The 25,764-nt window shown below is 43.5% G+C and overlaps 1 protein-coding gene across 3 annotated transcripts in view; it reads right to left on the reverse strand.

The window, feature by feature from the left end:
- Positions 1 to 25,764, reverse strand: part of ABLIM2 (actin binding LIM protein family member 2) — a 105,085-nt gene that overhangs the window by 70,071 nt on the left and 9,250 nt on the right. For all 3 annotated transcript variants that reach the window (XM_063135741.1, XM_063135740.1, XM_063135739.1), the window contains exons 2-6: positions 17,186 to 17,329; positions 10,790 to 10,973; positions 8,708 to 8,817; positions 6,917 to 7,043; positions 3,969 to 4,062 (exon numbers count right to left, since the gene is read on the reverse strand). In XM_063135741.1, coding sequence (XP_062991811.1) covers positions 3,969 to 4,062; positions 6,917 to 7,043; positions 8,708 to 8,817; positions 10,790 to 10,973; positions 17,186 to 17,329 — 659 coding nt within the window. The remainder of the gene's footprint in view (positions 1 to 3,968; positions 4,063 to 6,916; positions 7,044 to 8,707; positions 8,818 to 10,789; positions 10,974 to 17,185; positions 17,330 to 25,764) is intronic.

Below are 25,764 nucleotides of genomic sequence, written 5' to 3' on the forward strand. Positions count from 1 at the left end.
CCATGAGGCGAGTCGTTGAGAAGAAACCGGACAGCCCTTCTTGATTCCAGCATAACAGAGAAACAGCCGTGGCGACTGACGGAAGTGTTGAGTTCTAGATTTATAGAAAAGGAGAGCTCCCTGGACATCTAAGGTATGGAGAGATTTCTCAAGGTATGAAGAGGGATCCTGAAGAAAGGCAAGGCAGCACAATATCTTGGTTAGCGTGAAAGTCTGAAAGTACTTTAGGTAGAAAAGAAGGGTACACGCGGAGGACAACTTTATCCTTATGGAACTTTAAGTATGGTGGATCAATGCAAAGCGCACACAGCTCTGACGCTTCTCTTGCAATTGTAACTGCCACCAAAAAGGCAGCCTTGAAAGATAAGAGTCGAAGATCAGCAGTAGCTAATGACTGAAATGGTTTGGACATCAGTGCTGTTAGGACAACTGAAAGACTCCATTGGGGGGGGGGGGAGAAATCTCGAATGGGTGGGATAAGGTTCTTAAGTCACCTTATAAACTGCCGCACCAGCGGGTGGGTGAAAACAGAAAAAAACCTGAACATGGGTATGCGATGCAGAAATCACCACTAAGTAAACCCTTATTGAAGAAAATTTTAGCCCTCTTTTGAATAGGGAATGTAGAAAAAGTAGAATGTTAGAAATAGGGCTATGAACAGGGTCAGGTTCAATATTTCTAGCAAACGAGGTGAAAAGATGCATACAATTTTTTAGTAGAGGGACGACATGCTGCTGTCAAGACCATGCATACGGCTTCTGATACTGACAGGAGGATGGAGTGGTGCGTATCCTCCAAGCCATCAACTGTACGGTCGGGATGGAGCGTCTGCCCTCCGTTTTTGGAGAGAAGGTTGGGTTGTAGAGGGAGGTGCAGGAAGGTCCCTTGAGTCAACCTGAGTAGAGGCGCAAACCATGGCGTGATGATGATGCAGTCGGTATTGTCTGCTCTGATCTTTGCAATGGTCCTGGTGATGAGTGGAAAAGGTGGAAATAGGTATGTAAACTCCCATTGCCATGATCTGAGGAAGGCCTCCCCTAAGGAGCCTTGGCTTCTTCCCGACCTGGAGCACTATCTGGGGAGTATTGCATTTTCACTGGATGCGAAAAGATCGATGGCCAGTTGCCCTCAGAGATCGAAGAGGCGGCATAGGACTTCATGAGACAGCTGCAATTCGTGAGTGTCGGGAAAATTTCGACTCAATGTGTCGGCCAAATAATTGTCTTTGCCTGCAATGTGAGCTGCTGAGAGTGCCCAATCTCTTTGTGATTGCCCAATTTTTGTGAACCGCCCAGAGAGAATTTTTGTGAACCGCCCAGAGAGCTTCAGCTATTGGGCAGTATAAAAATGTAATAAAATAAATAAATAAATAAAAATAAATAGAAAATATCCAGTGTTAGGGAGACAAGTTCCATGGAATGAGTTTCCCCTTGCCTGTTTATGTGCTAGAGCATCAAGGTGTTGTCGGTGAGAATTCTGACAGTGTGTCCTCGGAGATCTGTTTCAAGTGATTGTAGGGCTTTTTTGATGGCGAGGAGTTCCAAATGATTGATGCGATGATGCGAGAGCCGACCACCGTCCTTGTACTGTTAACGTCCTGTAATGAGTGCCCCATCCCAATAGGGAAGTGTCTGCTGTTATCGTCTGGGAGGGTTCCAGAGAAAGAAATGGGAGGCCCCATAGAAGGTTGTTTTGATCTGTCCACAAGAATAGGGAGTCAGCTACTGAAGTAGAAATTGAAAGCATAGTCCTTCGGGAATTGATGTTCGGGAGACATCAATGTAGCGTTCGCATCTGTAATGTGTCCACTGAATGACATGTACTGTCGACGCCATAAGTCCAAGCAGACGTTGAATGGAAAAGTCGGAGGTATGCCTTCAAAGTAAGAGTTTCAATGCTATGGTGGTTAAAACTGTCGCCCGTTGGCATGGGAGATATGCTTTGCCTTTTATCGCATTTAGGATGATTCCTACAAAGGCAATAGATTGTGTTGGATTGAGTTTGGATTTTTCTGGGTTGATGACGAGTCCTAATTGTGATAGGAGTGTGCATACTGTCGATGTAGCTGCTATTGCTTCTGATCGGGATGGTGTCGTGATGAGCCAATTGTCAAGGTCCAAAAGTGTCCACAGACAGCTGCCATGCATTTTGTGAACACCCTTGGAGCTGTGGCTAGGACGAAGGGGACAACTTTGAACTCGAACATCTCCGAAACGGAGGTATTTGTAATGAGAAGGATGAATGGCCACATGGAAATATGTGTCTTTCAAGTCGACTGTGGTGAAATATCGGGAGAAAAAAAAACCCTGTTGAGCTGTCAGCTGCCGAGTATCACTACCTAATGCTTGGACCATCCAGAGAACTTGGTCGGTGAATTGAACTGTATCTTCGGATGGCGATGTCCTATCTGGAGTATTGATGGCATCATCTGGTAATGGCATCAACAGTGGAACCGATGAAGATGAGTCGGATTGGTAATCCTCAACAGAATGTGGAGAGGAATCTCGAGGTCGAGGTGTGTCTTGATGCGGAGGATTCAATATTGGTGTAGGCTGCATAGTGACTTGTAGTGTTGTGTCGTGGCAATGTTGAGGAGACTGAACTCGTTGAGGGTGCTGAGAGAGCAATCCTTGAGGAGTAGATAGTTGTATGGTGGGTTCGCCCTGAGGTGGAGGACGGGCCAAAGTTACCGACGGTGAAGGTCGATAAGGGGATGGGATGACTCTAACATATCTAGACCTTACGATCCCGATGGCATTCTTCATGGTAATAATGTTGCTGTGGGGGAAGTGACCACCCTGAAGCCGTGTCCAAATCATGAGCAAGAGAACGCGACCTCCAGCGGCTGTCTCGATAGTAGTCACGAGCTCTACTTGGTGTTGTTGAGCGAACTGACTCTAGAGATCTCCGTACACTAGGCGAGACACGTGGACAGACCAGTGTATTTGAGGCACTTCGTTGGGCAAAGAGTCCTTTATCTCCTGCTCTGATACTGAGGTAGGTTGTCTCGATGTCAATCTTGGGACCAACATCGACAGCGTCAGATCCAAGGGAAGTGTCGGCACCGGCCGTATTGGCACCAGTGAGTCTGCTGGCAGCAGCAGTGGCAATGGTACAGCTTGCATAGGTTTGGAAGAGTCTTTCTTCCTCTTTTTCTTATGCAGGTCAGAGGACGTCTTCTGTTCCTTAGGTGAAAGTCCTCCTGGGAGTAGGGGGATTCGTTCAACCCACAGATTGGACCGAAGGCCCGGTGATACTGGTTGAGGAGAAGGTATTGAATAAGAGTGAGGTCTGCTCTATTTGTCCCTCTGATCTATCCTGGGAGCGTCCACAGCTTCCAAGGCCTTTTTACACAATACAGCTTTTAGCCGGTCGGAGCGGGGGCAACAGGTTTGTTTAGAAAAACCTTGGCAGTGCACACAAGCTTCAACTATGTGGGCCTCGCCGAGGCAAAACAAACATAAAGAGGGGCTGTCAGTAGGAGGTGACTTATTCCCGCACCAAACGCAGTTTCAGAAAGGTGCTTTTAATTCCATAAGCGGCAGAGAAAGAGAAAAAATCAGAAGAAGAAGAAGAAGAAAGGATTTTTTTTTTAGTAGTCGAAGAAAAGAGTAGAAAGGAAAGATAAAAGAGTAAAATGGTTGAAATCTCTCAGCAAAACTGCACTCAAAGAGCAAGAAGTTCCTGACAAGGCTATTAGATAGCACTATCAAAAGAGAACTGAAGGGATAGGTGGGAACCCGCTGCACATGCCCAGTAGGATGGTGGGGGAGGGGTTCCTGCCAGAATGTCTCTCAGCTATGGAAGTTTCCCGAACTGAGGCTCCGTGCATGCGCAGAGCCCATATGTGTGATGCAGAGAGACAACGAAGAAGAAGTTTCAGTTCCTGTATATCATGAATCAAATCTCAATTCTAGGATGTTAATATTTTTTAAGATCTATCCACTGAGTGCAGAGAGTTATCTTACCTCCAGAACTCTTCCTGTTATATAGTTTTCACAATTGTCACATCTTATTCCAAATTTAGCATGATAGTCTATTTCACAATATGGAACACCATCTCTGGAACAAAGAAAATACCCAGTCCATTGATTCAACTATAACTTTGAATACTGACTTCTAGAATTCTGAGAGGGAGAAAAAACTCTCTCTATCCACTCTGCCCACACCATGCATAACTTTATACACCTCTGATAATGTCCCCCAAACACACACATACACAACACATCTTTTTTCTAAGCTAAAAAAACCCAGATGTTGTCACCTTTCCTCATAGGGGAGTTGCTCCAGCCTCTTGACCATTTTGGTTTCATTTTTCTGAACCTTTGTCAGCCCTACAATATTCTTTTAGAGGTGAAGTGACCAGAACTGTACAAAGTATGGGTGGTAACACCATAAGTTTGCATGAAGGCATTATTTTCAGTTCCTTTCCTAATGATTCCTAACATGGCATTTGTCTTTTTGACAGCAGCCAGACACTGGATTGACTTTTTCATCAAGCATTCCAGCACAACACTAAGATCCCTTTCCAAGTCAGTCATGGCAACCTTGCTAAATAATTTAGTGTCATCTTGAAATTTGGCCACCTCACTGTTTACCCCCAACTCTAGATCATTTATCCTTAACTTTAAAAGCACTGGTCCCAATACAGATCCTTGGGAAACTAATCAGCAGAGCCACCGCGATATCTTAAAATAGCGTGGCCTACTTCCGGTCATATGTGTCAGCGGCAGCAGAAGCTGCCAGATGCAAGGATGGCAGTGGCAGACGAGGCAGCAAGCGCCCCAAAGCTTTGGAGCCAATTGGCTTTGACGCACCGAGTCGAGGCAGGCCAAATCAGCCCGCCTCGGCTCAGATTTGGGGCCTCAGCCCAAGGTGCTGCACAGCCCTAGTACAAAGAAGATCATAAAATTAACATGCAGATAAACTACTGCATGTTTCATCGACTGTGATTTAGCAGGTGCAATGAATTGTCCTTAGTAATTCCTCTGGCGCTGGTTCTTTCTTTAACGGCTATTGGATGAAGATATTCATGTATTCATATCCTTGCTTTGGAAACATGTTGCAAACTCCAAGTGATTTCCATAGCAAGCATTAGAAATGAGCCCTTTACAAGTGGTACATAGCACCATCAACAGGCAATTCAAGCTTTCTGTGGAGTGTTTCTTAGGTAGGATCTACACTACTGCTTTAAAATGTACTGAAGTGCATTGACAACTGTTGGGGCCCATGACACAACTACACCAAGCAGGATATAACACTATGAAAGTGGTATGAAAGCAGTATATGGTATGTCAGTGGGCCCCAACAGTTGTCAGTGTACTTCAATACCACTATAAAGCAGTATTGTGGCTCCTGCCTTTTATATACCGCTTTCATAGTGGAATATCCTGCTTGGTGTAGATGAGCCCTTAGTATACTTCACTGTATCCTGAGTGGCTCACAGTCCATAGAGCCCTTTGGCTCTTCATCATTTCCACCACCACCCATCAAACATATCTGTCCGTACATTTTGTTCTGATGCTTTACTTTTCTGGAATGCTTTGTCTACTTCTGGAGACTTGTTTTTAAGTTCTATTATTTGCTGAATGTATAGTCTGGCACATTTATAGCACATTTGCTGAATGTATAGTCTGACACATAACTATTTTTGTTCAGCAATTGGAAAAAAATGCAAGCATTCATTCAACACTCTGCAAATGTAATTTCTAGTTTCCAGGCATTTCTACCCATATAAATGCCATTGCTGTATCAACCATGTGAAGCTACATAATGTAAATGTTTGTTGTTCTACTTTTTTCCAGGTTTTCATTAGTTTCTTCAAGCGTTTTGGATGAGATTTGTAACAAATTTATCTTCCCAACTAGCATTTCTTTAGTAAATGGATTTCTCAAAAAGTAAGAAAAGTTCCTTGATTACTCTGTTGTCAATCTCCATTGCTTCACAGGATTCATGGGGCATTTCTTTGTTCTCTTTAGTAGTTGTATGTTAACTCTGGGTTGTTCAACCCCTAAACACTCAAGAATTCAGACATTATAAGAGCAACCTACGATCAGGGCAATTGTAGATTAAAAATGAAAGCTGAGTGAGGAGCATGTGGGAGGCAGTGGGCTCCCTCCCTCCCACTCATGCTCAGCAAATCATGGGCTAATGCCTGAGGAATGGTGGGCTCTCCTTTCATGGAGGTATTTACGCCGTCCTACATTGAGCAGGGTAGGTTGGACTGCACTGTAGTGATTTCCAAGCTGGAAAGAGTTGCATTAAGGCAGAATCTAACGCCTCATTCAGCCAGGTCTTGATGATACAAAGTCAGCTTCTACATTTAGAACCACGTCCTGAATTAGAGCAGTTGTATTAATAACTGACTTGGCATTAAAGAGCAGCAACTGTAGGGTGGGTGGAGCTGACATAACACTGAGAGATTATGGATAGCTGGCTTCCCGATTCAATTAAGTAAACAGAAAATCCAGGACCTGCAGGAGTGGCGTGCCCCCTGTGATGTCTCTGGAATGGGGTATAAACAGTTAAATAGCCACAAAAATATGGGAGACGCAAGAGGAAGAGCATGCTGTGGAAGACAGAGGAAATCATTAGATGTGTTGTGTGTTCTGTTCACTATGGCCCTTTCTACACCTAAGGGTTATCCCAGGCAAACGGAGGGGTCGTCCCTGCCTGCTCCCGGGATCCCCTGTGTGTCACTTGGATGCACAGGGACGATCCCAGGGGAAAAGGCAGGTGTAGAACGGGCCTATGTCTGCCTCAATGCTACAAGTGCTTCATGTTAAACACCATTTTAAAAATCTAAATAACAGCTGACATTCCACAGACACTGTCTCATCTGGTTTGTAAATCTCAGATCACCACACAATGCTGAGAAGTGTCATAAGAGTAGCTAAATTCACGGTCTCCAACCTACTTGCTGATATATTCAGCATTCAGACGTTTGCCACATATCTTGCACTTAAAACAGGTCAAGTGCCAGTGTTTGTCCAAAGCTACCAAAGACTGTCCATTTTTTATTTCGGAGCCGCAATCCCCACAATCTGTAAAAAAGGAAAAATGATTTTTTAAATAATATACTTTATGTATCATTTATGAGGCTACAGAAAAATAAATGCACTTTACTCACCTGGCTTTGAGTATTCACCCAGGGCACCGAGCCATGGCTAGATTTCAGAGTAACAACGAATACTGTGCACATTTCATCCATGCAGTAAACACTCGGAAAATGTAAGACAAATGCCATAAACACCTTATGTGTCCAAATTCTGAATCCCTTCAAATTAATAAATACATTTCATCTGGAGGTTGAAAGGTTTTTTTATTAGTTTTATTACTAATCAAACCCCTTGCATCCTCCAGGTGTTGAGTATTATTTCACCATAAGCAAATTAAATTCTTGATGACTTCATTCATATATATATATTATCTTCCTAATGCTTTTGATGGACATCTTTGATTGGCAGACAATGTTACTTGTTTTTGTGTGTTTTGCAGCTTATTGGATATCACTAGATATCAAATATAATATCCATACTCAATAATTTGATGTTATTTAATTGAATAATTGGTTGAATTATTGGTTAAATTAGATGAGGGCCAATAAACTGAGACTCAATCCAGACAAGACAGAGGTTGGTGGTTCATGTGCCCAGCTAAGTGATGCTCAATCTGTTCTGGAAGGGGTTGCATTTCCCCTAAAGGCTCAGTTTCGAAGTTTGGGGGTGCTCTTGGATCGAGCATTGTCACTAGAGGCATAGGTGGACTCAGTGACATGGAGCGTCTTTTATTAGTTTAGGCTGATACACCAACCATGTCCATATCTGGACAGAGATAGCTTAGCTACAGTCTGGATAACTTCTCACCTGGATTACTGCAATGCATTATATGTGGAGCTGCCTTTGAAAATTTCAGGTAGTCCAAAATAGGGCAGCAAGATTGTTAATGGGGGCTGGCCAATGTGATCATATTGTGCCTGTACTTTTCCATTTGCACTGGCTTACAGTCCATTTCTGGGTCTGTTTCATAGTGCTGGTATTAACATTCAAAGCCTTTAATGGCTTGGGTCCAGGCTACCTTTCTCTCCTCCAATATACACCTGCCCAGACTCTAAGATCAGCTTTAGTGGTCCTTCGCCAGGAGCCACTACCAAAGGAAGTGAGCTGAGTGGCTACTAAGAAGAGGGACTTTTCCGTTGTGGCACCCGGTTGTGGAATGACTTTTCCAGAAAGGCTTGCGTGGTGCCTACATTATGCTCTTTCCAGTGCCAGGTGAAGTCTTCTTATTTATTTATTTATTTATTACATTTTTATACCGCCCAATAGCCGAAGCTCTCTGGGTGGTTCTTCATTTTCAGTTTCTGTTTAAAATCTGGTATTATATTTTGAATTTTTGTACTGCATCTAGGTTCTATTTGGTTATTATTATTATTATTCAGTAGTTTTATATTTTTATATTGTATTCTATCGAATTTTGAGGAGCAATTTTATTTTAGTTGTTTAAAAAAGGTCCAATAATAATAATAATAATAATAATAATAATAATAATAATAATAATAATAATAATAATTTATTACCCGCCTCTCCCTCTGGATCAAGGCAGGGAACAACCCTAAATAAATAATACATAAAATTAGTTAAAAGAGCATACAAAACCAATATATTAAAATAACAATCACAATAATAGATTAAAAGAATCCGTGACTTACTTTGGAGAACTGGAAAATTGCTGTTACTTCCAGTAGGTGGCAGAGAACATTTCTGACAGACACAGTCTTTGCCATTGAAAGTCACACGATCCCCAGGAGGAAAAGGCTGCCTGCAGAAAATTAAATTAAATGTATTAGAAAATGAAATCCTTGCATTCTTTGAACTGCATTTCTTTTTAGAAAAGGGGCTCGTTTATTTATTTTGTTTCAGCTCTTTTTATCATTTGCTCCCGGCTGGCAGATCAGACCAGCTCCTTGAAAGCTCAGCACTCAAGAGGCATTAAGTGAAGGAGGACGCAAATATACCCTGGAAAAGAACTGGGGCACCATGAAAGGCCTGGAGTACCTTCCACAATGTGCTTTTGGAGAAGATACATTGACATGAAAAGCATCCCCCCCTTTCTACAAGAAACCAGCTAGGTAGAAACAGGGATGCTTTAGAAACCAAAGCTGCAATCTGAAGCATACCCAAACCAGGGCAATTCTGAGCTAAACTTAAGTACGCTTATTTGGGGCTTAGACTACATGAGCCACACCTCAACGTACACATCAGGCCCCCTCCCATGTTCCTCCCTTCCTCCTCCTCTACATCACCCTTGCCTCAAAAGCGCCGACTGCCCCTGCTTCTCCTCTCTGGCAACCCTCTCCAAAGATCAATGGCCCCTCCACAGATGCCCCTTCCTCCCCTGTCACCCCACAGGGATGGGACTCCTCTGGTGCTTCTCCCTCCTTCCCTTTTCAGGCTCAGCCTGTCTTTCCACAGACATCCTGAAGTCTCCCTGCTATGTATTCTATTCACGTTCTAGAAATGACCAACATGTAATTCCCAAAACCCACTTTAGACTCTCTCGTTTTTATAACAGGAGGGTAAACAACAACGATAAGAGTAGAAGGCATCTTCCTGGAGGGGCCTCACTGCCACAAGCAGCCAAGTGTGTTTCTTAAAGGACATCAACCTGTGTTAGTGAAGCCACACCTCCAGTCTTACATATTCCAGTCAGCGGTGCATATAGCTACCACATTGGAATTAGTTTTCTAACCCTAGTGGGAGCTGGAACACCACCTGAAACATTCATTCATGACAGGTATCTTGGCTTCTAATAATAACACCAATACTGAATGAACCAAGCAAATCAATCCTAATGTTTCCATCATCATTGTTGCACTGGATTCAAAGAAGGCAATTGTAAATATACAGATTTGTTTATTATTAGGTAACTAAAAGTTTACAAAACTGCTACCTAAGCTCTGTTTGGTCTCAGGGTACCTTGAAATGAAAACTTCCAATGGAAACTGCTGCTAAAAGACTTGCCCTTAAGCAAGGGTTACAATGTTGCCCAGAGCATCATGGAGTTAATGAAGCACAGGAATCGCCAAGGTGCATCCCATTTTTTGAAGTAGAGTTGCAATCCACAATTAGCCAAAGTAGAACTGCACTCTTGGTGCAGGTGGACGGGAGAGGGACTTTGCACCTGGCTCTCCAAGACAGGCAAGCTGACTGCAGAAGCCTTGTGTGCAGGAGAAAGAGGAGGGATCCGGCCAAACGCGAAGCAAGGGGGCCTCTCCCACCTGCACTCGCCCTGCAATATTGAGGCAGCTGATGACCTTGGGGAAAGGCAGACTAAGGGATACAGGAGGGGGACAGAGCGTAGCAGTAAAGGCAGTGTGGCAAAGATGAAGGGCAGCTGGAGTGCCAGCAGCAATGCTCAGGAGACTGGGACAGGGTATCTTCCCCAGTGGGGAGACAAGCAAGCTACTGGGCGACCACCTTGTTCCTGCTACAAATGACAAAAATCTGGCAAGTTGAACATGTGGCTTTCTTCACCCTTCTCTCTCATCAAGAGAAGGTGAAGGATAAAGGCAGGGCCAACTCCACAGAGCAAGAAAACGTGAAGTGCAGACAGGCTTATAGGAACCAGGCTAATTGGCTGTCTAATTTCACTGCTTCACAGCAAAAGGCCAAACAGATGTCAGGATGAAAAATCTGGTCAACTGAATCTTTTATGGAGTTGACCTGCATCATTTGGTCCACCTCATTTAAAAAATATAGACACAATTAAAGGTTCAGTAAAAGAAACTTACCTGCAAGCCACACACACAAAACAATTTGGGTGATAGGTTTTCCCCAGTGCTGAAACCACTTCTCCCTCAATAAACTGATCACAGCTGAAGCACCGCGTGCCGTAGAGTCGCTGATAGTCCAAAGTACAGATATAATCTCCTTGTCTCACAAAAAATCCTCCTTGAGCCAAGTCACATCCGCATGCTGTAGGCAAAAATAGGCCAGAACGTTTAAGAGAAGCAGTTCCATCTCTAAGAAGGTAAGAACATCACTGTCAGCAATAACTTTATTAGCTGAGAGAGATTTGGTAACTCGTACCTTCAGGCTCCTTTTGTCTATCACTCCTTACATGAGTAAATAGACTCTACCCTGTGCAAATGCTCTGGGAACCAAATTGCAGGAGGGGAGTTCAAGAATTAGCCCCTTCTGAAAGTACAGATCCCTTATATTTGCAGGAAAATATTGGGAATCATATGGGCAGGTGGACAAAGGGCTCCTCTTGTGTCCTGTCCTCAGGCTGCCCAGGAAAGGCTGGCAGCAGCCAGCAGTGTCAGAGTCTGCTATTTGCTTCCTTTTAGTCTGTCAACAGTGTCCACAATGGCCTTGTGAGCCAAAGTGGAGAGGAAGCAACCCCCTGACTTCATGAAAGCTTAACAGCAGGCCTAGGGTGACCATATGAAAAGGAGGACAGGGCTCCTGCAGCTTTAACTGTTGTGATGAAGAGGGGATTTCACCAGGTTCTCCATATATACAAAGGACATCTGCTGGAATTTCCTTTTCTATGCAACTGTTAAAGATATAGGAGCCTTGTCCTCCTTTGCATATGGTCATCCTAGCCAACACTGCAGCCCCTACGGTTCAGCCAGGTACTTCCTGAAGCTCCTTGCTCCAGCTGGAATTTCCTAGCTGGAAAAAAGGGCTGCAAAACTTCGTCCAGAACACAGCTCACTGGAGTCAAGGTTGCTCATAGCTGTGGAGAGCCAGAGACTTGCTAGACGGTTCCTGTCTCTACCCAAAAAGTTGCCTACTCTGTATTTCGATATTTGCTGCAGATCCCCTTTGTAAAGTTAATGAAGTTGTGATCCTAGTTCAACCCAATGATGTGCGCCTCAGCTCTTATTCTGGGCACATACATCCCTGGCACATTGTTTTAACTGTTTTAATTGTTTTTACTGCTTTTAAATTATATATTGGTTTTAACTTGAATAATGGTTTGTTTTTAGCTGGGTATTGTATGATTTTATCTGTACGCTGTCCTGAGATCCTAGTGATATAGGGCGGGATACAAATGTTTTAAATAAAATAAATAAATTATAAATATTAGCATGTTGCTAAATTAAATGCAAAAATCACAGAACTATTTAATCTGCACTTTATACATGGCTAGTTTCCCCTCCCCTCCCCCAAGTACTCCTTGTCCTGTAATATGAAGTCTCAGCATCTGAGAGGCCAAAATGGGATTTACAGTTAACACACATGTGCTGTTGTTACTACAGTTTAAAGGCCACGTTTGCTATATGCCTGTTCAGGTTGATAAATCGACAAAAGAATGTACACAGTTTCCCTTTGCTTTTACTTTGTTTTCATCTTTCATCATCCACTGGTTGAATTCCTGCAAATGGCCCCAACTTGTGTAATCTGAAACACCCTCATTTTACCCTTTACGTTCTCTTATGCTCTCTCATATTACACCACAGTAGTTTTTAGCAAACTTATTTATAGACCAGCAAGTGGAGTTGATCTGATACATGCAAAGCAATTCCCTGTTATTAACTCACACATAGCTTCTCTTTTTTAAAAAACTACAAATCTTACGTAGTCTTTTTTTTTATTTATTTATTTTTTACTATATAAACATACATAAAACATTACAATAATAATAATAACAAAAAGAAAAACATCAAACAACTGCTACATACATATTGAATAAATGTTGAGTACATATATGTTGAATAACTATTACCTATACCTTATCATACTACAACATCCTCATTCTTAACATAAAAGTGCACCCCCCCACCTCGGGATCATTCCTGAGTCCAAAATCTAATCGTTTCTTCTGCTGGCGGTTTCCCACTTCCCTTAGCAAACACAAATATTAGGAACTGTTTCCAGATTCCTTCAAACTCATTTAAATCTTACGTAGTCTTAAATCTTACAATTTTTTCAATTTAAGTCAGTTCTGGCAATACACTGCCAGCCAACATGCAAAATAAATGCACGTTTATGTGATCTTATCATGCGAATGGTATAACAGAAGAGCTGTGAATTCACACAAGAAGATCATACTGCTGGCACTAAACATAAAAAAAGGTGGCAGAGCAGCTTTTAACCTCAACCTATGGGAACCCCAACCGGAGCTAGGAAGCATCATCCTTAGGGGATGAAGATGAAAAGGTTTCTGATTATACAAATGGAGACAGGGAGCCATGATAGTCACTCAGAGTCCTCAGGGCCATAGCAGAAGATGCACACACCAGAGACATCTCAGAAGGGACATCATATGGGTATTTCGATGCTAATGCTATAAGCCTCCAAGCCAAAATAGGAGACCTGAGAGAGGTGTACAAAATTATCCATGGAATGGAAAAAGTGGTCTCCCTCTTTCAAAATACTAGACCTTGGGCTGATCCCAAGAAGCCGATTGGTGGGAGAATCAGGACAGATAAAAGGAATTACTTCTTCACACAGTGCATAGTCAAACTAAGAAATTCACAGCCACAAGATATAGTGATGGCCACCATTTTGGATGGCTTTAAAAGGGCAACTCCCTTGGATTGGTTGGATAAATTCCTGGAGGAGAACACTATTGATGACTACTAGTCCTAATGACTATATGCTACCTCTAGTATCAGTATGCTTATGTCTACTGTGTGAACACAGGAAGCCAGATCCCAGAGAGCGAGCAAACAGGGAGAGCTAACAGGAGTTTGACAGGGGGAGTGTAGGGGAAGAGGAGACCAAGGCAAGGAGGAGAGAGGTCTCAAGTAAATCCAGGAGGCTGCCAATTCAAAGAGGCCGTGTGCTTGCCATGTGCTCCTCAGTGCTGAGTCCAGGGGTGTGTGGTGAGAATTGCTGCAGGGCCTGAAGGGGAAGTGGCCTGATTGCTGGTAGTTATTGGCCACCCAGTAACCTCATTTGGCTTCTTGACTCCAAGCTGAGCAGAAGCAGAGAAGAGCAGCTGGGGCAGCTGAACTAGAAGCTAGAAAAGGAAGCCAGCTCCCAGAGAGCAAGCGAACAGGGAGAGCTAACAGGAGTTCGGCAGTAGAGGTCAAGGAGTAGGTCTCTAACAACAAAAAAAGTTTTCTTCGTCTCTTAAGACATACTCATATAGTTGTGCACCTTCAGAGAGGACAGGACAAAGCACAGGCAATTCCACTATAATCAGAAAGGGGGAAAAAACAAAACAGAAATAGACAATATGACGGAAAGGAGTCTCTAGCAGTGATGACCTGCAAAGTGTGTGCAATGTTCATGTTCCTGCCTGAGGTCGACATAGCGTACACCTGCAACAAGTGCAAGCTGGTGGCATAATTAGAAGAAAAAGCGACTTGAGAGGCAAGTGTCCACACTCCAAGGAATAAGAGAAGGTGAGGAGTTCTTAGACAGAACAGTGTAACTGCAACAGAAACAAGAAGCACAAGAGACTGAAGAGCAACAGCAAGCTGAAGTGGAACTGGAGTATGCTGAGGGGAGGAAAGCCAATGAAGAGGAAACTTCCTGGAAAAGAGTGACAGTTAGGAGCAGAAGAACTAGAAGACATTCTGCACCTGTGAAAGCATTCGAGTTAAGCAACTGCTTTCAGCTACTGGAGAATGAGACTGGAGGACAGTCTGCAGAGGTAGAATTACAGGAGACACCATGCAACAGTGAACAGGAGGCAGAAGGTCGGTTGACCAAGAAGAACAGAAGAGTAGTTGTTGTAGGAGACTCCGTGCTGTGTGGGATTGAAACCCAAGTATGTTGTGAAGACCCATGGACTCCCCAGGTGTGCTGTCTCCCTGGAGCACAGATTAGAGATGTGACTGAAGGGTTACCGAAGCTCATAAAGTCCACGGACACATACACTTTTTGTCATCCATGTGGGAACAAATGATGTCACCAAGCGGAGCTACGAAGAAATCATGTCAGACTTTGATGATCTGGGAAGGAAACTGAAGAACTTTGGGGCCCAGGTAGTTTTCTCATCCATCCTCCCAGTTCTTAGAAGAGGATTAGAAAGGGAAAGAAAAATACTCCGGGTGAACGACTGGCTATGAAGGTGGTGCTGATGTGAGAGTTTTGGATTCTGGGACCACGGACTACGCTATTTGGAAGATGGACTGCTGGCAAGGGATGGGTTGCACCTCACAAGGGCTGGAAAGAATGAGTTTGGCCACAGCATGAAGAACTTCATCAGGAGGGCTTTAAACTGAATCTTACAGGGGCGGGAGACGTAAACTTCGAGGCAACTATGGATGAAAGTCCATGCGCCACAGTACAGAGAACAGCTCCAATAGCGCCCCCCAATAGTGTCCACAACAGCCTGGGAGGCTGCAGAGCAGTGGTGAGATGTGTAATAGAAAGAAAAAGATATGCAAGCAGCCCCCTCAGCCACCTCGTAGTGATGACTTAAGGTCAAAAACACCACCAACACACATTCAAAATAAATTATAAAATGCTCTGAGAATGAGGCAGAAAAATGGAGGCTCCTTTCATGGGGAAAGAAAACTTTCAGAAATTCCTGAGGTTTTTCTTTTTTTACCCCTAGAAATAAAAGGACACTTTTCAGAATTTTCTCCACATTTTTTTCACCATTATTTTTTGTATTGGCTGCATTCCCTCCCCCTCAATGTCCTGCCGTGATCCGAGGTATATGGGGGATGCAAAATGGGGGCCAGGCTGCCAACACAGCGGCTGCTGCTGCCACTTGCAGTGACAGTGCAAAAAAATAAATCCCCCCCAAAAAAATCTTTGGGGGGGAAAGAAAAAGAAAGATGCTGTTCTGCCACTCTTGCCAGTGGTGATGCCCTACCTGTGTCAAATTGTTAGAGAAATTCTCCTCTAGCCCAGAGAGCTCCGGCTATTGGGCGGTATACAAATGTAATAAATAAATAAATAAATGCAATATATAAAAGGCAGGAGCCACACTACTGCTTTATAGTGGTAATGAAGTGCACAGACAACTGTTGGGGCCCAGGACACATCTACACCAAGCAGGATATAACACCATGGAAGTGGTATGAAAGCAGTATATTGTATGTGTCAATGGTTGACCCTGGGCCAGAAATGCAGCAGGCAGAAAGTACTGCTCTGCCAAAGACAAGGCTCCTGGATAATTAATCCAAGGCTTCATGCTGCCGGCTCATCGCAGTTGTCAGTGCACTTCAATACCACTATACAGCAGTAGTGTGGCTCCTGCCTTTTGTATACTGCTTTCATACCACTTTCATAGTGGAATATCCTGTTTAGTGTAGATGAGCCCTGGGATTGGGGTTTTTCCATCACCGGCTTCCTGGTATCCATGGCTGGTGTTTGGGTTCGGGGTTGACCCTGGGCCAGAAATGCAGCAGGCAGAAAGTACTGCTCTGCCAAAGACAAGGGTCCTAGATAATTAATCCAAGGCTTCATGCTGCCTGCTCATCGCAGGGGCTGATGTTGCACACCTCGATTTCCTTCTGTGCCTAGAGAGAACTCTGAGACACGAACAGTCACGTGTGGCCCACCAAGCTAAGCCACCCCATCAGCCCAAGCATGTCCCAATCCAAGCTCTGGACCCCTGACAGGCATTCCTGCTGAGCAGGACTGGTTCTACAATAAGACTACAATAAGGGCCTCTAATTTTTCAGGCTGCCATTGTAGCGGACATGATGGTTGCTAGAATCTCGCGCCCTGCTCCAGAGTTTGCATCCCATTTTATCAACACATGTTGGGTAAGAGTACCATGCAGAATGTCCTCCTTTTTGCACTGGATGGCTTCTGCACTTTTAAAAAACAAAACACTGCATTTTTCTAAGGGGCTGCTTTCAAGGGTGAGGAAGTGCTGCTCTGGGAAAAGAAGCCTCCCTTGCCCTCTGCCATGCACAGAGCGAGCAGAGGCTTCATGGGAGGAGACTAGATTGGGGAAACATTGCCCACCCTCTGCACTCTTCAAAGCAGTTGTGTGACCTGCTAATCACTTTTAAGTAGGAGATCCTAATCCTGGATCTTTGTATTCATTCCAGTTGGTTTATTTACTACTGTTTTGTTTCCCCTGGTGTAGACTTTTGCCTAGTATTTGTGAGTGCGTTTTTAGGGAGGTCTGTTCCTCTGAATACAAAAGAGACAGAAAGGATCTCCTGTTTAAGAGTTCATGCCTTTGTCCAATTGCAGGAGGCGTTTTTAGGACATTTAAAAGTTAACGATTACACAATACAGACAATAATAAAAATACATACCATTACAAACAAAACACTTAATATGGAAATACTTCTTTTGCACTCTTAGCACCTCTCCTTTGCACGGATTACCACAATTGTTGCAGAGGATTGCAGCTCCAGAAGGCTTCTCCAGGTGGCTCTGCACAGCCTGAGGGTGAGAAGCTATGAGAAAAGAAAGATGCCTCAATTGAAGTCCAGAAAGAAACAGAACAATGCCAACATATTGCTTCCTCTAGCAAGTCCCAGCAATACTGTGGTGTGATGTTGTCGCATCACTGTAACTTGTTCTCAGATTACTTGGCAGTGGAGACAATCAAACACTGCTCTGGCCTTTTTTGAGGTGGGACCATCAGAATTGCAGGCCTTGGCTATATTCTCCAAACCACTGCTATATTATGTTAATCATTCTAAAATGACATTAAAGGGGACACTTCTGGCCTTTATTTAGGTATGTCCTCTGCTGTTAAGACAGTCAATTCTATGTATGACAGAACTCAAGTCTGTCTGCCTTTCTGAATCATCAAATAGTGCTCCAGTGCAGATGTAATCAGTTCCATAACTTTGGTTCCGTTCTGTGATCAGGGGCACCCTGCAGGCTCGCACCCCTTCTTCCCTCTCCCACGGCTGTTCCCCCTTTCCTTTCAAGTTTCGTAGCCGACTATGGTTAGCATGACAAACAGTGGGCCCTCCAAGTCACCAGGATCCCTAAGGAAACCAGGTGCCAACACTACGCTGGGTTTTTCTCCCTATCATCATGACTCTGTTGCACCTCCCGCAACCTGATGCCCTCCAGATGTTTTGGACTTCAGAGGCAGCTGGACAACCATCTGTCAGGGATGCTTTAGGGTGGATTCCTGCATTGAGCAGGGGGTTGGACTCGATGGCCTTGTAGGCCCCTTCCAACTCTGCTATTCTATGATTCTATGATTCTCATTAGCCCATGATCACGAATCCTGGGAGTTGTAGTCCAGAACATCTGGAGGGCACCAAAGGTTGGGGAGGGATGGTCCACTGGCTCCTCCTGTGACTTGCCTGACTTGAGGTGTCATCCCCAGGCTGGAACACTCAAACCACAGAGGACATCTGGGGCAAGATGGAGGGGAATCGCCCATTACTAGGTGATTGGGGTGGGTGAGCCCAATCACCCATCATATCCTTTTGTGGTAAGAATTAGGGGGATTGCATTTGAGATATATATAGATCACCACAATCCACAAGGGCCAGGAATTCCATACAAAGGGTGAGGTAGGAGGACTGCACAATAAAAGCCTTCAGGAGCAGGGGGCCAATGTGTAAGGTGTCAGTGTCAACAGTAGATTTAAATATAGGGACCTGAAAGGTGGAAAAGAGGGGCCTGGGGAAAAAGAAATCAAGCAGTGAAATGAAGAAAGGCCCCTAAGCTGTATGTGCATGTGGGGGCGGCCGGGGGAGGGGACGGGGGTGTAGTATTTATGGTTTCATATATCTGAAGAACTTCCTACAGCCAGCATACGAAGAATAACCTTTATTTCAAGTGAGTCACGATACATACAAAAACTGCCTCTCCCATGTCAGGTGAATGCATTTATACAAATCACTAGAACACTCACTCAAGTCAATTAACCCAATCAGCACACAATCATTACATCTTTCCTTTTTTCTATTTTTTTCTTTTAATTTTCGTACCCAAATCTTAGGGATTTTCTCGCAATTCTTCCTCTAGATGTGATTACTGGTTTCTCCTCCAGCTCCATCTTTTTTTCTTCATTCTGTTCCATATTTACACTTCCACCACCTTCTTTCTCACTCTCCCTTTCATGACTTTCCTCACTCATCCTTTTCCCAGACGTTTGTAAGACCTTTCTATTTCTCCTATATAACCTTTCATCCTGCGTTTCCACCACATATGATCTAGGATTTTGATGATGCTCAATTACTTTTGCTGGTTGCCATATTCCTTCTTTCTGAATAGTAACTCTTTCTCCCACATCCAGTGGTGGCAACAGCTTAGCCCCACGATCATAATAGTGTAGGAAGTTCTTCAGATATATGAAACCATAAATACTACATAGTGTCAGAAGTAACCAAATGGATCAGGTAAAGCCTCCAGAAAAGCTTTTGTTTGAAGGTAATGTGGCTGAAAAGTGGAGAAAGTGGAAGCAAGCATTTGAACTGTATTGTATAGCAAGTGGAGCTGATAAGAAAAGCGAGAAGCTTCAAGCTGCTTTATTTTTGCATGTAATAGGCGAAGAAGCAAGAGAAGTATACAATACCTTCCATTTTGATGATGAAACTGATAGGCACAAGATACAAATTTTGCTGAGTAAGTTTGAATTAAATTGTGCTCCTAAAAGAAATGTTACATATGAGAGACACAATTTTTTTTCAAGGGTTCAAAATGAGGAAGAACCTATTGATTCCTATGTGACTGAATTGAAGCTATTGGCACAGTCATGTGAATTCAGTCAGCTGTGTGACTCTTTAATTAAAGACAGAATTGTTTGCGGAATAAGATCAGATAATCTCAGAGCAAGGCTACTGAGAGAAGCCGATTTGACTTTGGAAAAAGATGTGGATATTTGCAGAGCAGAGGAAGTGACTATGAAGCAATTAAAAGGACTGGGATTAGCCGAAAAACAAGTGGATATTTTGAAAAACAAAGATAGTGTACAAAGGAACATTCAGCTGCATGAAGAGCCGATCGTGAAACCCGTTTCAAGTTTTGGTTCCAGTTTAAAGTTTTGTTCTCGATGTGGAAACAATCATAAGATGAGACAATGTCCTGCATTTGGAAAAGACTGCAGGAGATGTGGAAAAGCTAACCATTTTGAGAAAATGTGTAAAATTAAGGATGTCCAATTTGTTAACAAGAAGATGCATTTGGTGGAGGAAGATGATTTGCAAGATATGTTCATTGGAAATTTAACATCTGATAAAGGGGAAGAAGAATGGACTGTGGATCTTAAAATAAAGAATAAACATGTAAAGTTTAAGAGTGATACTGGGGCACAGGCTAATGTTATATCCTTAAAAGCTTATAAGAAATTCCAGAATGAATGTTTACAGAAATCAAACACGAGATTAGTTACCTATTCAGGTACAAGATTGGAAGTATTTGGGAAGTGTGTTATGAAACTTACATATAAAGGGAGAGAATTTGAGTTAGAATTTCAAGTAGTAGATTTTGAAGCACAATCAATTTTGGGTTTAAAAGCAGTTATTGAATTAGATTTAGTGAAAAGAGTAAATTTGTTAGAAGGAGAGGAAGGAATAGAAATATCTAAACAATATGAAGATGTGTTTCAGGGATTAGGATGTTTGCCAGGTCAATATGTAATTAAAATGGATCCACAGGTAACACCAGTGGTGCACGCTTCTCGTAAAATTCCAGTTATGTTAAGAGCAAAACTGGATAAAGAACTTAGAAGAATGGAGCAAATGGGTGTAATTGTTAAAGTAGAAGAACCTACTGAATGGGTAAATTCAATAGTAATTGTGGACAAACCTGGTAAAGATCAAATAAGAATTTGTTTGGATCCAAGGGATATGAATAAAGCAATCCGAAGAGAATACTTTCAATTACCTACAGTAGATGAAATTACTAGTGAGTTGTCAGGTGCAAAAGTGTTTTCTGTGATGGATACTAGTAATGGATGCTGGCAGATCAAACTGGATGAAAAGAGTTCCAGACTATGTACTTTTAATACACCTTTTGGCAGATATAGATTTACCAGAATGCCTTTTGGTATCTCATCTGCTCCTGAAATATATCAAAGAGCCATTCAACAAGTGTTTGAAGGGTTAGAAGGAGTTGTGTGTTATATTAATGACATTTTGATATGGGGAAAGACACAACAACAACACGATGAAAGAGTTAGACAAGTTCTAGAAAGATGTAGTATTTATGGTTTCATATATCTGAAGAACTTCCTACAGCCAGCAAAAGAAGAATAACCTTTATTTCAAGTGAGTCACGATACATACAAAAAACTGCCTCTCCCATGTCAGGTGAATGCATTTATACAAATCACTAGAACACTCACTCAAGTCAATTAACCCAATCAGCACACAATCATTACAGGGGGAACAGGACCTTTTGCAGGGCTTAAAAGATGCAAACATGTTATGGGCAGGAAGGAGTCAAAGCAGGGGGAAAGAAACAAGAATGCTGGGAAATGAAGGGCACTGGTTGGCGCAAGGCTGATCAAAGGCAGCAGGACCAAGAAGGACATAAACAAACAGAAGGGAGGCCCAGGAAAGGGTGGGGCAAAATTCATCCAGGGCTAAGGTTGCCGTCCCACCCCTCCACTCCCCTAACATGGCCTGTGTGCTTTTAAAAGCTTCATGACTGGCAGGAATGTAACAGATGCTGCTTTCTGTTTGACTGCACATCTATGCAAGGAACAGCTGCAGCTGTTACATTTCTGCATGACATGCTGCTTTTAAGACGTAGGAGCCCAGCCACAGGCAACCCTATACATGGCATAGAGGCAGAAGGAATTTTGGCCCAAACTAGAGGTGCATGAGCTTAATTATCCCATGCTGGTTTGTTTGGCTTTGGCCATAATGCAAGCAGGGGGAGTCTAGTTTTTAAACAGCAAACAAAGCAGGGAAAGGAGGAGAACAAAACCTCCCCATGCATCCTTAACTTGCCAGGATGGGATGCTTCCCCCGCTCCGGCCCCCCCAACACACACACAAGCTCCGACACCAGTAGCGAGCCAGGATGGAAGGAAACGGGTGAAAGCAGCAGAGCACAGGAAAGGGGGGGCAGGGCCAGGCAGTGTGCACTTCCTCCCCCCACGTGTTCTGTTTCACATTTAAAAAGTGTCTACACTCAGCCCCACTTTCTAGCCAAAGAGGGCAGCGCCTGTTTGTTAAACACACATCTAATTTGGGCCTGTAATTTGGGACGTAGAGCACTGGGCCCTTTTCCTTTACAGAAACAGCATGAGATAGTGATACAATTCTAAAATGTAAATTAAAAACGCTTTGGTTTAAGAAGAAGAATTAAGTGCACTCAGGCACCCAAAGGCATAAAAACAAAATTAAAGCAAGTGGGCAGACTTTAAACTTGTAAGATCTAGTTTGTTTTTTAATAGAACCCTTAGGTTCACTAATCAGAGCCAGGTCAAACTAGAGGCCAATAAGGGGCGGGGGGCAGTGGAATCAATTGCCTATTACGCCCCATGAACAATAACCCATGTATAAATTAAAATGTATTTACACCTTAGATCAGGAATTCTAACACAGAACTCTCAAACACATTGGCCCCGTTCAGACAACACGCTAAACCATGCTGCTTAACCACAAAATGGTTAACGGAATGCATTGACCTTAATGCATTCCATTAACCATTTTGTGGTTAAGTAGCGGGATTTGTTGTGTTGTCTGAACCAGGCCATAGACTGAGTTCAAACAACACAATAATCCAGATTCATTGGGTTGTCATTGACCCATGGAATGTGTTGAAATGTGGGTACTATGTTGCCTGATCACAGCCACATTAACAAACCATTTGTTAACCATGAACAACCCATGAAGAGAAGCCATGGTTGGTTGTTGAGTTGTGAACTGTGGGTTGTTTGTGGCTAACAAACTATGGTTCGTTATTGCGGCTGGGTTCAACAACAACCCACAGTTCAATGACAACTCATACTCAGCCCATACTGAGCCCCTGAGTATGGGTTATTGTGTTGTCTAAACTCAGCCACGGTCAAAAGCAACCAATTAATGCCATATTTTATTGAGGCTACAAATAAGTGAGATAAGCCCAAGATCAGCCATGGCAGAGATTTTTGTTAACTTGCCATTTTATTTGCTATAGTTAAACTATTGGAATCAGAAACCTTTGCTGGTCTACTACAAATCACTAAAGCAGAATGAACTTGCGAAGTCATTCCGGAGACGAACCTGTTCAAACTGTGCAATTAATCATGATTTTTTTTGTCATGATGTGCCAGAATCACCACTACCAAACAGGCTTTTAAATTTTACTACGGTAATAAGATTGTTGAAGAAGAAAACTAACCAGAAGAACAAATGAACAACAACATTAACAAAACATAAACATGGATTTTTGAATTGTTAACTATTTCAGTTTTTAGGTAGCAGTAGCTGCTGCTAACACTACCATCCTCTCCCTGTGGACTTCTGCCTGGCAGACTACTACTCCCTGCAGGACCAGACCCCTGGGTACTGAGCCAGCTGCTACTGACAACCTGCACCTGTCCCCCTCCCTGGAAGGGGATTCATAAGCTGGCTGGCTGAGGTGTCCTGGGAAAACTAGTGCCTGGGAGAGAAGGAGGGATGACCCCCACACCCCAGGAAAGAGGGAGTGTGGCGTGCTGCCTCTGCTGCCGCCACCACAAGAACAACCTAGCCATTGAGCTCTGCAGGCTCTTGTTCCTCTGCCTGGCTTTCCCAGGCCTGAGCTATGTGCCTGGGAGAGCAGATACGGAGATAAATGGGGGAACCTGCAGGGACTCAGTGTGGTGATGGGTAAAGGTAGAGTGACCAAATGACAGGAAATCCCTGGATTTGTTAGGGTTTTTGCTAACAAATCTGGGGGGGGGGGATTTGTGAAATTTGAATAAAAATCTGTCCTCCCCACCCAAAGGGCCTATGAAGTTAAGGTTATGGCAACTCTCAATTTTTCCTATATCGCTGGCCACAAACTACAGTGGCCATAAAGTGGAATGGTCTTTTATGGCTGCTGTAGTTTACAGCCATAGATATAGGGAAAACAGAGCTGCCCTGATCTTAACTTCATAGTTCTGGGGAAACAGGGTTGCTGCTGCTTGTGCCTACACACACATACGCTCAACCCCCACCTCGTCATAAGGGCAGGGGTAGCTGAGTGAGTGAGTGAGTGAGTGGGTGCTTCTTGAGGGGAAGGAGGAAGAGGTGGAAGACATCTGATCCATTTTGAGACTGGGCTGGCCTGACTGACATGGGCTTAGCAAAAACAGGAGGCAGGGAGTCTGAGGAGCAAGGGAAATGGTAGGGAAGAGACCTGGGCTGAAGGAGGGGGTGGTGCAGGAAGAGACGGACAGGGGAACTTGCCCTTCCTTCACCTGTGCCTGTATTTGAGTGAGTGGTGGCTGAGGGGAAAGTCTCCATCCATCTGTTTAAGGGGTGGGATGGGTGGAGGGTGAGAAGGACGGGGTTGGGCTGCTGTAGGGGTTAATTGGCTGAAGAAGAGCCGGGTTCACACACACACACACACACACCGAGAAGCCTCCTCCTCCAAAAGCCTCCTCAGCCTGTTGCGCACTGCTCCCCACCCAAGGGGATCTTCTTCCGACACGGAGTATATATAAGAAATAAAGAAAGCACATGTTTGGAATTTTTATACTGTATTTTGTATTTGTGTTTTTAACCTGTTGGTTGTTTTATGATGGTTTTTAATTTTTGTGAACCGCCCAGAGAGCTTCGGCTATTGGGCAGTATAAAAATGTAATAAATAAATAAATAAATAAATTGTGAGCTGTAACCAAAGTTTAGTCAAGATTTGGGGCTCTGTATATTCTAAAATAAGTAGTCAAAACTTTGTTTGGTTCATTGGGGAAGATAGTTTGGCTTTGTTGCCCAAGCACTGGCTTTAGAGAATTTGTGAGCAAGGGGCACACCTGTTTTTGGGAACAGAAGGGAAGGGAAAACACTTGGGGAAAGTTTAGTTCCTAATTGGAAGTGTAGAGCAATTTAAAACTTTTACTTCCCATTAAATACTGTGGACACAACACTATTGAAATTAAGCATTTTATGCTCTGTTCATTCAATTGTTTAACAGCACCATCCTGTGTATGTTTACTCAGAAGTAAATTCCACCTATGTTCAGTGAGGCTTCCTCCCAGGAAAGTGTAACTGGATTGCAGCCCAATTATCCTATTGACATGTTACCCTCTGCCAACTCATCCTTTCACACTTTTAGCCTCACGTCAGGAATCTTCTGCCTGGAATTGGAGTCATTAATATTTTTTTGCAAACTCGATGGCCTTATAGGCGCCTTCCAACTCTACTATTCTATAATTCTAAGTGGCAGCAATCCTATGTACTCATAGCTGAAACCCTTGGAGTAAATCTCATTGAACTCTGTGGGATTTAATTCTGAGTAAATATACATGGTCTGGTCTCCATAACAACCATGGGCCTGTCCCAACATGCCACTGGCCCAACGCATGTAGCAGGTAATACTCTAGACATGGTTTTCTCAACTGGACATGGAGATGGTGATTTGAAAGTGGGGGGTCTCACATCAGTCTCTTTGTCATGATCAGATCACTGTTTGCTGAGGTTTAGACTTACAGCAGCTTTTTCCCTCTGCAAGGGTTGGGGACCTATTAAGATGGTTCACCCCTGGAAACTATTGGATTTGGATGTTTCCAAAGGGCTCTGGGGAGATTTCCAACTGATAGGGCACTCCTGTCGCAGATGCAGACTCTTGTTGCAGATGCAGAAATGACCCAGGCAGTTGACATGATTGCTCCTGAGCGCCCTCTCCTGAGTAGAGCTCCTACGGCTCCATGGTATATCCCAGAGCTGAGAGCAATGAAAAAAATTAAGAGACAGCTTGAGTGCAGATGGAGAAGAACTCCTAGTGGATGCAATCAAACACTG

The sequence above is a fragment of the Elgaria multicarinata genome, chromosome 10 (assembly GCF_023053635.1).
Source record: "Elgaria multicarinata webbii isolate HBS135686 ecotype San Diego chromosome 10, rElgMul1.1.pri, whole genome shotgun sequence".
NCBI classification, from domain to species: Eukaryota; Metazoa; Chordata; class Lepidosauria; order Squamata; family Anguidae; genus Elgaria; species Elgaria multicarinata.